Source organism: Marmota flaviventris, chromosome 9 (genome assembly GCF_047511675.1).
Source record: "Marmota flaviventris isolate mMarFla1 chromosome 9, mMarFla1.hap1, whole genome shotgun sequence".
Lineage (NCBI taxonomy): Eukaryota > Metazoa > Chordata > Mammalia > Rodentia > Sciuridae > Marmota > Marmota flaviventris.
In genome coordinates, this window is record NC_092506.1 from 18,261,455 (window position 1) to 18,276,165 (window position 14,711).

General features: G+C 35.9%; 1 protein-coding gene across 1 annotated transcript; it reads left to right on the forward strand.

Annotated features, from left to right (window-relative positions):
* The first annotated feature begins 4,975 nt into the window (after positions 1-4,975).
* On the forward strand, positions 4,976-5,905 carry LOC139707099 (olfactory receptor 4C46-like). Its single transcript, XM_071617092.1, has one exon. The coding sequence runs from the start codon at positions 4,976-4,978 to the stop codon at positions 5,903-5,905; it is 930 nt and encodes a 309-aa protein (XP_071473193.1).
* Positions 5,906-14,711: the final 8,806 nt, after the last annotated feature.

The window sequence follows — 14,711 nt, forward strand, 5'->3', positions numbered from 1 at the left end:
TAAGCCAAAGTTAATCAAAAGGGATAAAGAGGGACACTACATACTGCTCAAGGGAACCATACACCAACAAGACATAACAATCATAAATATATATGCCCCAAACAATGGTGCAGCTATGTTCGTCAAACAAACTCTTCTCAAGTTCAAGAGTCTAATAGACCACCATACCATAATCATGGGAGACTTCAACACACCTCTATCACCACTGGACAGATCTTCCAAACAAAAGTTGAATAAGGAAACTATAGAACTCAATAACACAATTAATAACCTAGACTTAATTGACATATATAGAATATACCACCCAACATCAAGCAGTTACACTTTTTTCTCAGCAGCACATGGATCCTTCTCAAAAATAGATCATATATTATGTCACAGGGAAACTCTTAGACAATACAAAGGAGTAGAGATAATACCATGCATCCTATCTGATCATAATGGAATGGAACTGAAAATCAATGATAAAAGAAGGAAGGAAAAAGAATACATCACTTGGAGAATGAACAATAGGTTACTGAATGATCAATGGGTTATAGAAGACATCAAGGAGGAAATTAAAAAATTCTTAGAGATTAATGAAAACACAGACACAACATATCAGAATCTATGGGACACATTGAAAGCAGTTCTAAGAGGAAAATTCATTGCTTGGAGTTCATTCCTTAAAAAAAGAAAAAACCAACAAATAAATGATCTCATACTTCATCTCAAAATCCTAGAAAAAGAAGAGCAAAACAACAGCAAAAGAAGTAGAAGGCAAGAAATAATTAAAATCAGAGCTGAAATCAATGAAATCGAAACAAAAGAAACAATTGAAAAAATTGACAAAACTAAAAGTTGGTTCTTTGAAAAAATAAACAAAATCGACAGACCCTTAGCCATGCTAGCGAAGAGAAGAAGAGAGAGAACTCTAATCACTAACATACGGGATGAAAGAGGCAATATCACAACAGACACTTCAGAAATACAGAAGATAATCAAAAATTATTTTGAATCCTTATACTCCAATAAATTAGAAGATAGTGAAGGCATAGATAAATTTCTTAAGTCATATGATCTGCCCAGATTGAGTCAGGAGGATATAGACAACCTAAACAGACCAATATCAATTGAGGAAATAGAAGAAACCATCAAAAGACTACCAACTAAGAAAAGCCCAGGACCGGATGGGTATACAGCAGAGTTTTACAAAACTTTAAAGAGGAACTAATACCAATACTTTTCAAGCTACATCGGGAAATAGAAAAAGAGGGAGAACTTCCAAATTCATTCTACAAGGCCAACATCACCCTGATACCTAAACCAGACAAAGACACTTCAAAGAAAGAAAACTACAGACCAATATCTCTAATGAACCTAGATGCAAAAATCCTCAATAAAATTCTGGCCACTCGGATACAAAAACATATCAAAAAAATTGTGCACCATGATCAAGTAGGATTCATCCCTGGGATGCAAGGCTGGTTCAATATACAGAAATCAATAAATGTTATTCACCACATCAATAGACTTAAAAATAAGAACCATATGATCATCTCGATAGATGCGGAAAAAGCATTCGACAAAGTACAGCATCCCTTTATGTTCAAAACTCTAGAAAAACATGGGATAACAGGAACATACCTCAATATTGTAAAAGCAATCTATGCTAAGCCTCAGGCTAGCATCATTCTGAATGGAGAAAAATTGAAGGCATTCCCTCTAAAATCTGGAACAAGACAGGGATGCCCTCTCTCACCACTTCTGTTCAACATAGTTCTCGAAACACTGGCCAGAGCAATTAGACAGACGAAAGAAATTAAAGGCATCAAAATAGGAAAAGAAGAACTTAAATTATCACTATTTGCAGATGATATGATTCTATACCTAGCAGACCCAAAAGGCTCTACAAAGAAACTATTAGAGCTAATAAATGAATTCAGCAAAGTGGCAGGATATAAAATCAACACGCATAAATCAAAGGCATTCCTGTATATCAGCGACAAATCCTCTGAAATGGAAATGAGGACGACCACTCCATTCACAATATCTTCAAAAAAAATAAAATACTTGGGAATCAACCTAACAAAAGAGGTGAAAGACTTATACAATGAAAACTACAGAACCCTAAAGAGAGAAATAGAAGAAGATCTTAGAAGATGGAAAAATATACCCTGTTCATGGATAGGCAGAACTAACATCATCAAAATGGCGATATTACCAAAAGTTCTCTATAGGTTTAATGCAATGCCAATCAAAATCCCAATGGCATTTCTTGTAGAAATAGAGAAAGCAATCATGAAATTCATATGGAAAAATAAACGACCCAGAATAGCAAAAACAATGCTAAGCAGGAAGTGTGAATCAGGCGGTATAGCGATACCAGACTTCAAACTATACTACAGAGCAATAGTAACAAAAACAGCATGGTACTGGTACCAAAACAGACGGGTGGACCAATGGTACAGAATAGAGGACACAGAAACCAATCCACAAAACTACAACTTTCTTATATTTGATAAAGGGGCTAAAAACATGCAATGGAGGAAGGATAGCATCTTCAACAAATGGTGCTGGGAAAACTGGAAATCCATATGCAACAAAATGAAACTGAATCCCTTTCTCTCGCCATGCACAAAAGTGAATTCAAAATGGATCAAGGAGCTTGATATCAAATCAGAGACGCGCCGTCTGATAGAAGAAAAAGTTGGCTACGATCTACAGTTGGTGGGGTCGGGCTCCAAATTCCTCAATAGGACACCCATAGCACAAAAGTTAATAACTAGAATCAACAAATGGGACTTAATCAAACTAAAAAGTTTTTTCTCAGCAAAAGAAACAATAAGAGAGGTAAATAGGGAGCCTACACCCTGGGAACAAATCTTTACTCCTCACACTTCAGATAGAGCCCTAATATCCAGAGTATACAAAGAACTCAAAAAATTAGACAATAAGAGAACAAACAACCCAATCAACAAATGGGCCAAGGACCTGAACAGACACTTCTCAGAGGAGGACATACAGTCAATCAACAAGTACATGAAAAAATGTTCAACATCTCTAGCTGTTAGAGAAATGCAAATCAAAACCACCCTAAGATACCATCTCACTCCAGTAAGATTGGCAGCCATTAAGAAGTCAAACAACAACAAGTGCTGGCGAGGATGTGGGGAAAAGGGTACACTTGTACATTGCTGGTGGGACTGCAGATCGGTGCAGCCAATTTGGAAAGCAGTATGGAGATTTCTTGGAAAGCTGGGAATGGAGCCACCATTTGACCCAGCTATTCCCCTTCTTGGTCTATTCCCTAAAGACCTAAAAAGGGCATGCTACAGGGACACTGCTACATCGATGTTCATAGCAGCACAGTTCACAATAGCAAGACTGTGGAACCAACCTAGATGCCCTTCAATAGACGAATGGATAAAAAAAAATGTGGCATTTATACACAATGGAGTATTACTCTGCATTAAAAAATGACAAAATCATAGAATTTACAGGGAAATGGATGGCATTAGAGCAGATTATGCTAAATGAAGCTAGCCAATCCCTAAAAAACAAATGCCAAATGTATTCTTTGATATAAGGAGAGTAACTAAGAACAGAGTAGGGACGAAGAGCAGGAGAAGAAGATTAACATTTAACAGGGATGAGAGGTGGGAGGGAAAGGGAGAGAGAAGGGAAATTGCATGGTAATGGAAGGAGACCCTCAGGGTTCTACAGTGGAGGAGGTAGAGAGAGAGGAGGGGAGGGGAGGGGAGAGGTGGGGAGGGGGGAGGGGGGAGGACGGGAAAGGCAGCGGAGCACAACAGACACTAGTATGGCAATTTGCAAATCAATGGATGTGTAACTGATGTGATTCTGCAATCTGGGTATGGGGTGAAGGTGGGAGTTCATAACCCACTTGAATCAAAGTGTGGAATATGATATGTCAAGAAATTTGTAATGTTTTGAACAACCCACAATAAAAAATTAAAAAAAAAAAAAGAGTAAAGATGGATAAAAAGATAACAACATTAGCCATTCACTTTGTTGTGAGAACTAGATCAGTACATGTCTGAAAAACACTTAGAACACATGTAGAGTTCAGTTACTGTCAGTAAACATGATCAAGATTATTGCGAGCCATCTGCAAGCCCTTGCACTTTAGTTTCTGAGATGATTTGTTTACCAGTAAGAAGGATGCAACAACACTCATCATACAGATTACCTCAAGTATGAAAAGGAATTGTGCAAGCAAAGTATTGGTACTATGCCATGCATGGAATAAATATCAGTTGTTTCATAATTAGGGATTGCAAAGTTATTAGATTTATTCAACAAGTTTTATGAATTATTTTATAGCTGCTCTTTTGTACACTGGTTACATTTCTGTAAGTGTTGCCCTCATCTCTTTATATGAATTGTTACCATTACTCTTCTACATGGGGTTCTGATCTCTGGCTTCCACCCCTTATTTAACCCACTATGCTTCATCCAGGACACAAAAGGATGGTTACAAGAATAACATCTAATATTCCCTTCCTTAAGTTTCTCACCATCCTTGATTCCTATTCTCAATTAGCTCTCATGTTTCTCCATTTCTTAAGGAAAACAGGGCAACATTCTTTAGTTATACTTTGATGGCAGTCACATTCTGTTCCTAGCTTGCTTTGGGGGTTTAAATGACACTATGAGTGAAAACTATTAATTCAATTTAAGCTCTGAGTCATTTCAGAAAATTAGAGATACTCAGCCTCTTGCCTTGTGTGTTCATAAAATTTTCTCACATATATAGTCTTTGCAGAATCTTTACTAGAAGGGAAAGTAATCATCATTACTCAGAACACTTTTTTTTCCACATCAATCACTCAACAATATAAATGCAAAAATCTCCACATCAATTCTCTCTACTCAATAGAATCCACACATTATTTATTTATGAGAAGGGAGAAGTTTAATTCAAATTTGTATTTGTTTTTCAGGCAGTGCGATTCACTTTCACTTGAAATACATGGAGAATAGGAATAATGTGACAGAGTTTGTTCTTCTGGGGCTTACTGAGAATCCAAAGTTGCAGAAAATTGTATTTGTTATGTTCTTGCTCATATACATCATCTGTGTGGTAGGAAATATGCTCATTGTAATCACCATCACCACCAGTTCATTGTTGGGGTCCCCCATGTACTTTTTTCTGGCCTATCTCTCCTTTATTGATGCCTGCTATGCCTCTGTCAATACCCTTAAGCCAATGGTAGATTCACTCCAAAAAAAGAAAACCATCTTGTTCTATGCGTGCATAATGCAAATCTTTGGGGAACATTTCTTTGGAGGTGCAGAGGTCATTCTGCTTACAGTGATGGCCTATGACCGTTATGTAGCCATCTGCAAGCCCTTGCACTATACAACCATCATGAACCGGAAAGTATGTCGCCTATTAGTGGAAGTGTCATGGGTGGGAGGTTTTCTCCATGCAATCATCCAGATCCTCTTCATCTTACCACTACCCTTCTGTGGCCCTAATGTCATTGATCACTTTATGTGTGACCTGAACCCTTTGCTCAAACTGGCCTGCACTGATACCCACACTCTGGGGCTCTTCGTTGCTGCCAACAGTGGGTTCATCTGCCTGTTAAACTTCCTCCTGCTGCTCATCTCCTATGTGGTCATCCTGCGCTCCCTGAGGACCCACAGCCTGGAGGGTAGGCGCAAAGCCCTGTCCACCTGTGTCTCGCATATCACAGTGGTCATCCTGTTCTTTGTTCCCTGCATATTTGTGTACATGAGACCTGCAGCTACTTTACCCATTGATAAAGCAGTTGCTGTATTCTACACTATGATTACTCCTATGTTAAATCCCTTAATCTATACCTTGAGAAATGCTCAGATGAAAAATACCATTAGGAAATTGTTTAGCAGCAAAGCCATTTCAAGTGACAAATGAATGTGCCTCAGGTCCAATATTAATTTAACTGAAGAAAGGATCAAAAGACATATTGAATAATCTCAGCAAGAATACATAAACGATACACAAAAAAATACTGTCATTTATAAATTCTTCATTGAGGCAGCCATACATGGGTGCAAAATAGTGGAGAAAACCAAAGCCAGGACAACTCTCTCATATTTGTAAAATTCTTCTTACTTGGGGCTTTGTATTTCTAGCTGTATGCATGCATATGCATTCATAGGCTATAATTCTAATGAAAATAAAAAATAAATAATTACAAATATTGGTATTGGGCAATAATCTCTATAATATTTGTAAGATATATACACTGCTGCTATGGTTTGGATTCAAGGTCCACCCCCAAAGCACCTGTTAATATAGAAATAATAGAGGTACATGATTAGACCATGAAAGCTGTGAACTGATCAGTGTATCCTAGTTTGAATGGACTGACCGGGTGGAAATTGGATGCAGGAGGAGCATGGTTGGAGGTCACTGATATTGTGCCCTGGAAGGGTGCATCTTCCCTGCAGCTCACCTTCTCCCCATCTCCTTCCCACCCTGCCCTTAGCTGAGCTTTCCTCCCATGGGCTGTTCCTACATGATGTGCTGCCTTGGGCACAGAACAATAAAGTCAGGTATCCATGGACTGAGACCTCTGAAACCATGAGCCCTCAGTGTAAACTTTTCTCCCTCTCAGGTGTTATTGTCACATATTTTGCTCATAGCAATGTTAAAGCTGACTAAGACAACTTCTATTATCTCCATTTACCTGTGATGATACTGGCAAAATGATGAAGCTATCAATGGAGATATATTGATGCTCCAATAATCAGAATGTTTCTGATTTTCCAGACCATACTCTTTAACTCTTATGATACACTTCCAGATTATGATGAGAAAAAGGTCACTCTAGTTGCCATGTCTCAGAAAAACTGTGCTAGGTGCATTGCATATATTAAGTGATTATGACTAATAATCTAACAACTTTCTTTAATACCTATTATTAATTTACACAGCATAACTGATGTTCATATGTTTCTAGTAGACTATGGTTTGTAGGATTTTAGAGCTTGAATACACATAGAACATTTAATATTTGTATGGTCAATAAAATAAATTCAACAGTATTTCTAAATTTCCTTGTGATCTTCAGAAGGGTTCTGTAGAATTATTAATCAAATAAAATAGTTGAATATCAGACGTGAAATCTATTTACTAAATACATAGCTATGATCCATAAAGTTCTTGCTTGCTAGCTAACAATAGTCTCTTGGACATACCAAACAAATTCTGACACCCAATAAATATAGAATGATAAAATAACATAAATAAATTAAATGAAATACATAGTAGGGAAAGAGTAACAGAGACAAGGGAAATTTTTTCTACCTTCATCTCATTTAGACTCTGAGGAGAATCCCAGAGAGAACTCTAAGAGGAGGCACATGGTATATTTACTTTCATTTAAAAAGAGGAATGAGAAAGAATTTGAAAATGTGTTTCTCAGAAAATGAAAACATATTTCATTTTAATATCCCTCAACAAGATTTCATTCTCTTATGTGTAAGGAGATATTTATGATTTTTCTCTTATATTATGGTCACATTTTATAAATAAATGCTATTTGTAAACTTAAGTAGCTCTGCTTACACAAAAAAAGCAGTGTTAGAAATATTTTACACTTAGCCAGGTGCGGTGGCACATGCCTGTAATCCCAGTGGCTTGGGAAACTGAGGCAAGACAGATGGTGAGTTCAAAGCCAGCCTCAGCAACAGTGAAGCACTAAGCAATTTAGGGAGACCCTGTCTCTAAATAAAATACAAAAAAGGTCTAGAGATGTGGCTCAGTGTTTTATCACTTAATTCTAAATTCTTGTCTCATGCAGGTTTGAGTGCCCCCGAGAACAATCCCCAATGTGTGTGTGTGTGTGTGTGCGTGTGTGTGTGTGTACCACGTAATTCTACATTCTTGCCTCAAATAGGTTTGTGCCAAAGGATATTGATATTTTGGAAGTTTTGCAGGTGGATAAATAGATACTTACCTTTATCCTTCACAGAACCAAAGATATATTGAAAGACTTGAAGGAGGATGTAGAACATTACATCTTAGAGTTATAAATAGTAAAATGGAAAGGGTGTTATGAAAGCTTAATGGAGTAACACCAAAGATCTGAAGAGGATGGTCAGGAAAGTATTTCAAGATGTAAACACATCAAAACTGATACTCGTGAAATAGAATGGATCAGTAAAGAGACAAGAAATTGAGCCAAAGCATTCCTAGGACAGGTAATAGCCAACAAGTGTCAGGAGGCATAAAAGACCATGTAAGAAAACTAATCAACCCCATATGGTTGTGATTATTAAATGACCTATTAGTGAAGTGATTATTTATTGAAACCCCCTGGTGGTAGCCACTAAGCTAATAGGGTTACACACTAACTTATTATAAGGGTGAATTAGGACTCCTGAGTCTGGAGAGATAAACATAAGCAAGATCACAAAGGCTCCCATCTCCCATAATCCTGTCAAACCCTAATGGAGAGGGCCATGGAGAAAATATTAAAAGTACTTTTAAGCTAGTGAGTGACATAGTTAGATTTGAGTTTTACAATGAAAACTCAAGTTACAGTAACTGAAATAGCATGACAGAGACGAGATTAGCAGCAGGATAAGATTGACTATCCTAATGATGAGAGTGTGAAAGACTGTGGATTCTGCTGTAGAGAAAGCACAGTGGACTGCCGAATCCATCTCAAATCCCCTCTTACAAGGCCTGAGTACCTAAGACCCAGCTAGTGAGAGTCTGGGATGCTAGCAGTTCACAGCCCTAATCTTTTCTGGGTAATTTCACTAAAGAAATGGGAAGCTGCAGCCCAGGGATTATGCCCCCCAACACACACACACACACACACACACACACAGGCCCCAAGTGCACAATAAAAGACTATCATAGGACTATGACAGTTGGGTTCCTGCCTTCATGTGAAGTCAGCCATGCAGTACAGTGAACGGTTCAGAGCTGCCGAGTTTCCCAGCTGAAGCCAGACTTCATGTGACACAATGCACTCCCCTTCCCCACCTCACCAGCTTCCCTAAGTCCTTGCCTCCACATGTCCCCTTCATAAAAATTGTCACCTCTGATTCTGCATCTAGAACACAAACTGATATGGAAAGAGAGGAAATAGTTCCTCCAAGGTTTACAAGTTATAAAAAATGAAATAACTGCATAATGTAGCATGATTTGTCATTTAAGACCTACTTGACCACCCTAGGAAGGTCCAGAAGACATACATTTAATCACTAGGATGAGTAACCAATTTCTGAAGGCAGCCCTGATGTCCTTGAAGAGTTCTGTGATTGTTCTTCCCTTTTGGTTGAGACCCTACAATGGGAATTATGGTCCTTGAAGTGGGAAATAGAAATGTAAACCTGTTACCACCAAAGATCTACTTTAGTAATTAAGGAGAGATAAAGGCATTCCCAGGAAAACTATTATCAAACAAACACAATAACACATGATGGTAAGGATGTGGAGAAAAAAAAAATTTACATACTCTTGTTGGGAACATAAGTTAATACACTCACCATGGAAAACATCATGGAGGTTCCTCAAAAGACTCTAAGTAGAACTTTCAAATAATCAAGCTATCTCACTCCTAGATACATATCAAAAGGAAACTGGATAGGAAAGATAGTGGAATGATCCTGACATAAATTTCCTACGTTCATATATGAATATACCACAGTCAATCTCTACCTGATGTACAATCACAAGACCGGATCCTAATTAGAAAAAGATGTACTCTGAGTTTGTATAAATAATTCAAATTTTAAAAGTTAATAAAATTTCATAAAAGGAAAAGTATTAAAAAGTGTTATCTGATCTACACATTGGCTTGCTATAATTGACAACATTACTTCTGGTGAATGAAAATGTATTATGTGGCAAATTTTTAAAGTTGAGAAAAATTATGATGATGTCAGTTAATCCGGAATACTAAGAAAGATTAAATAAAGGATGATATAAAGGCAATAAAAGGAAATTAAGTCAGCATACAAAGAGAAACCTGCATTTCCATGTTTACTACATCACAATTAACAATAGCTATGACAAAGAATTAGCCTAGTTGCCCATCAACAGATGAAAACAGAAGTTATGGTACATATACAGAAGAATAAAATCCTGTTTTCTACAATAAAATTGATAAAAGTGTGTGGAAATCATTATGTTGAATGAAATAAACAGGTACAGAAGAGACAAGTACCATAGATCTCACTCATATGAGAAATAAAAAAAAAATGTGTACCTCATAGAAGTTGAGGGTACAATGGTGGTTACCAAAGACCAGGGAAGGAAGGTAGGGGGCAGGTGACAGAGATATAGTGATCAATGGATACTGAGTTACAGTTAGAGAGAAATGAGAAGTTTGAGTGAGTATAGTTAATAATTTTCTGCACATTTTAAAAAGCTGGAAAAATTATTTTGAGGATTTATGCCATAGGAGAATGCTAAATTTTTAAGACTTAAATATGTCTTAACAGCTTTAAATTTTATGCAATGTATATATATATATATATATATATATATATATATATATATATGCATCAAAACTTAACATGGTACACCATTAATAAGTACAATGTGTATAATTTTCTGTATAATTTTAAAATAAATGAAAAATAAGCAAATAAACAAAAATAAAAGATAGAAGACTTAGAATGGACTTTTCTCCAAAGACATAATGATGGTCAACATCTATGTAAAAAGGTGCTTTCTACAATAATAATTAGGGAAAATGCATATCAAAATTACGATGAGATATTCAATCTGAAAGAATGAGAATTATTAAAACAACAAAAAAGATAACAGTGGCAAGCTTAAGGGAAAATGTGTCTCTGTGATTGAAATGTAAATCAATTCATCCTCTACGGAACAGTATGGATATTCCTTTAAAACTTTCAAAAAAATAAAGCTACACATTATCAAGATAATACTAATACTCAAAGGAATTGAAATCCAAACCAAAATCGTATGTGCATTCTCAAGTCCATTATATGCTACTCATAGTATGCAAGAAAGGGAAGAAACCTAAATTTCAGTTGGCAGATGACTGAAAAGAGTTTGTGATGTATGCATATAACGACTTATTCTTCAGCCATCATTAAAAGGACAATCCTGCCATTTCCAACAACATGGATGAACTCAGAGGACATGATATTAAATAAAAATGTTAGAATAAAATGCAAAGGTGACATGACCCTATTTATAGGATAAATCTAAAATAATCTAACTCATAGAGCAGAGGGTGAAACAGCTTCATGAGGTGGAGAAGGGGGACATGGGAGATGTTAGTCAACACATCTGGCTTGAGTTGCACAGCATGAATAAGTTCTAGAGGTTTACACACCATAGTGCTGATATTGTCAATACAGTCTGTATGCATTACATTTTTTAATATGGTAGATCTTGTGTGATGTACTTATCACAATAATAATTATAAGCAAGAAGTTGGGAGCACATTTTCAAATGAGATCAGATATGTTATTGGAGAACTTCATAGCATAGAGTATGATGACAGTTTCAAATGGGTATATGTATCCCCTAACACATAAAGTCACATATTTTATGTGTGTACAGTTTTTTGTATGTGAACTATGCCTCAAAGAAGTGGTTTTAAGAAATAAAAAATAGATGCAAAGAGGGTGTAAACTGTGGATGAGAGGATATAAAAGAATGTACAGGCTTTGAGAAAATTATATGTGTGTTTTTATACATTATGTATATAACAAAAGTCCTACAATATGTTGAAAATGTTTTGAAATATACAAAAAGAAAGCCAAAACCAATATATTTTCATTATATATAGAAACATCACAAAAGATGACATACCAATGTTCAAAAGAATTTGAAAAAAAAAAGTGTGCATCCTTGGTAATCAAAAATTTCAAGTTGAACATCATAATAATTTACAACTATTATCTTCTAAAATGATCAAATGAAAAATAATTAGCAATACCAAGTGACAAAGTGTAGAAAGACTGGAACTCTCTTCCTATGTTTTAAATATATCTCCAAATTTTCATGCTTCCTAGTAATCCACACTGACTATCCCATGAGCCCAGGGACAACTGCAATTTAGTGCCTTCTGGGATTCTGGCTATTTCCAAAATACAATGAAAATTAGAAAAAGCAGGTTTTTGATCTAAGTGCTTTAAAATAGCTGCCACAACATTTAGGCCTTTAGTGCTTTACTTATCAAGTAATAGAGAATGGGTTTTCAGAAATGGTTTAAAACTGTTAAGATAGAAGCATCTCTGTGACACGTATCATCAGGGAGCCTGCACCACTGGTCCCCAGGATGGACTTAGGCCACCATGCTATTCAGCTTTCCTAGCAACCTAGGTTCAGACAGGGAGATGTAAGTCCCACTTGTTTATGTTCTAAGTGCAGAGAATATGACCTGTACTTTAGAGTGGGTGACACACAAACATACTGCCAAGATTACTCACTTCTAAAACGAAGCTTTCCAACATGGGATAACTAATTCCTGGGAGAGGATGAACAACTACAAGCAAGGTACCTGAGTTTCTATGGGAACCTCTTTAAATATCCTGATAGTGTGAGATGAAAATATTCCTTGTTGTTATCAATATTTCTAGAGCAAGCCTCATGGATGGAATGACTCACTGAAATGTGTCTCTTCTGCACTTCCTACATCCTGCTCTAATGCACGAGAAACAGGTAATGAGGGTCATTTCTCCATAATAGTGAATCAAGTGAATGTATTCTAAATTCAAACCTTGGGATTTCGTTGAAATCGCTTTAGGCTTTGGTGAGCACAAAGATTGAGACTTATAAAAACACTCCCTTAAAACCAGTTTATTTGAAATTGAATTATCTGAGTAGTTTTCTTTTTAACACCTTCTTATGTTTCATACTCAAAGATGCTTACTGTAAGAGGAATTCATTTGAACTTGCATTTGTGCCTGAACACACCAAAATGTCACTAAAATAACCTAGAACTGCAAAAGGTAGGTTTTCAACACTGGTAATACTTATTAAATATTGTTATTTTTCATACACATTCAGCTTTGCCTTTCTATATTTGTCAAATGCAGTTATAGAAAATCTCATCCTTACCCCAAATTTTCAAATGAGTAAAAAAAAATGTTATTAACCTAATTTAACATTGAACAATTTGATATATGCAACATTTTACAAGAACCAACTAACACCAGTGACAAGATAGCTCACTTAATAACCAAGATTCATCTTGAAAAGAAAAACAAAATTTAAATAAATCTCTCACACAGAGAAGACCTAAATATGGATATTAATGGACACAAATCATCACTTGTTAGTTCAAACGCAGGGAAGTAGGACTGTTTATGGCATCAACTACTATGGATAATATAGATCTCTCTGGCTCATTTAAAAGTAAAAAAATTTTGGAAATAATTCTTCCTCAGTTTTTGCAGGGTCAAAAGTTTCTCTGAGTCTTTTCTCAAAATGTCAGTTCTGCTTCTCTGATGAGTTCATGCACAGTTATAAAAGTAGCCAGAAGTTCCTATATGTAACCCCAGCACCATGGTGGATCTGTTCATGTAACAATTAATTCTCATAACAAATGAGGAGGTAGGGTTGTTATTCTCAGTTTATAAATGATGATGTAGGAGTGCAAAGTGGCAGGAAATGCACACAAGTAAGAGGATCTGCAACAAGAATCTATAAAATCGCTTAAAACACATGAAATGTTCAGAAAGCTTTAACTAACATTACCATTGTTTTTAGAACAATAAACATTAGTCTCTGACATTATTTCCTTACCTATTAAATTTATAAAACAAACCCAACCCCAAAGGTTATTCTATTAACATGTGTGTATAGTACCTGGTGCCTTATAATACATAAAATGCACATTAAATATTCAATATTACTATTATATAGTTAAAAGTTTTATCAAGTATTCTAGATTATTATATAGTATCCCTTATATATTTTCATTTATTTCCATCATTCTTTATACATACACACACACACACACACACACACACACAAATTTAGTTGTAGATGGACACAAAGCCTTTATTTTGTTAATTTATTTTTATGTTGTGCTGAGGATAGAGCCCAGTGCCTCACACGTGTGAGGCAAGCTCTCTACCACTGAGTACAGCCCTAGCCCCTGATTTCAATCATTCTTTATACCATATATTATGAGTACTTTACCTGTGCGTCCTGTCTCCAGCTTTCACTCACTACTAAACCTCACTCTACTACATCCAGAACATACAAAGTCCTTTGTGATAATAGTAGCTAAGATTCCCCCTTCCTTAAATTCCTTGTCACCCTTCTATCCATTCTCTATTACATTTTATCATTCTCCATTTGCTAACAATAAAAAGCAAAATTCTTTACCTGTGTTAAGATATCTATTACATCCATCTTTTTACCTCTCTTTTTTGGGCTAAGCTGCTACAATGTGTGTAATCTCTTATGTCAATCCAGGCTTTGACTCATTTCAGAAAATTAATATACTCAGATGCAGATCACCTAGTGTGTTCACAAAAGTTCTTCATCTATACAATATTTTCAAAAATTCTGCATAGGAGGGAATTTGAATAATTTTAACAATTCAGAGTTCTTTGTTCCACTTGAAGAAATAAAAAATACATGCAAAGAAAAACAATAAAACATAAGATCCCATGACTCCATAGAATTCAGGCACGTATTATTTACTAGAATGGAGAAATTTAATTAACCCAATGTCGTATTAATAGTTTCAGGATATGTAATTAAC

Bases quoted from the DNA above. Each gene is read 5' to 3' on its own strand.
- LOC139707099 (XM_071617092.1), top strand. From the start codon at position 4,976: ATGGAGAATAGGAATAATGTGACAGAGTTTGTTCTTCTGGGGCTTACT.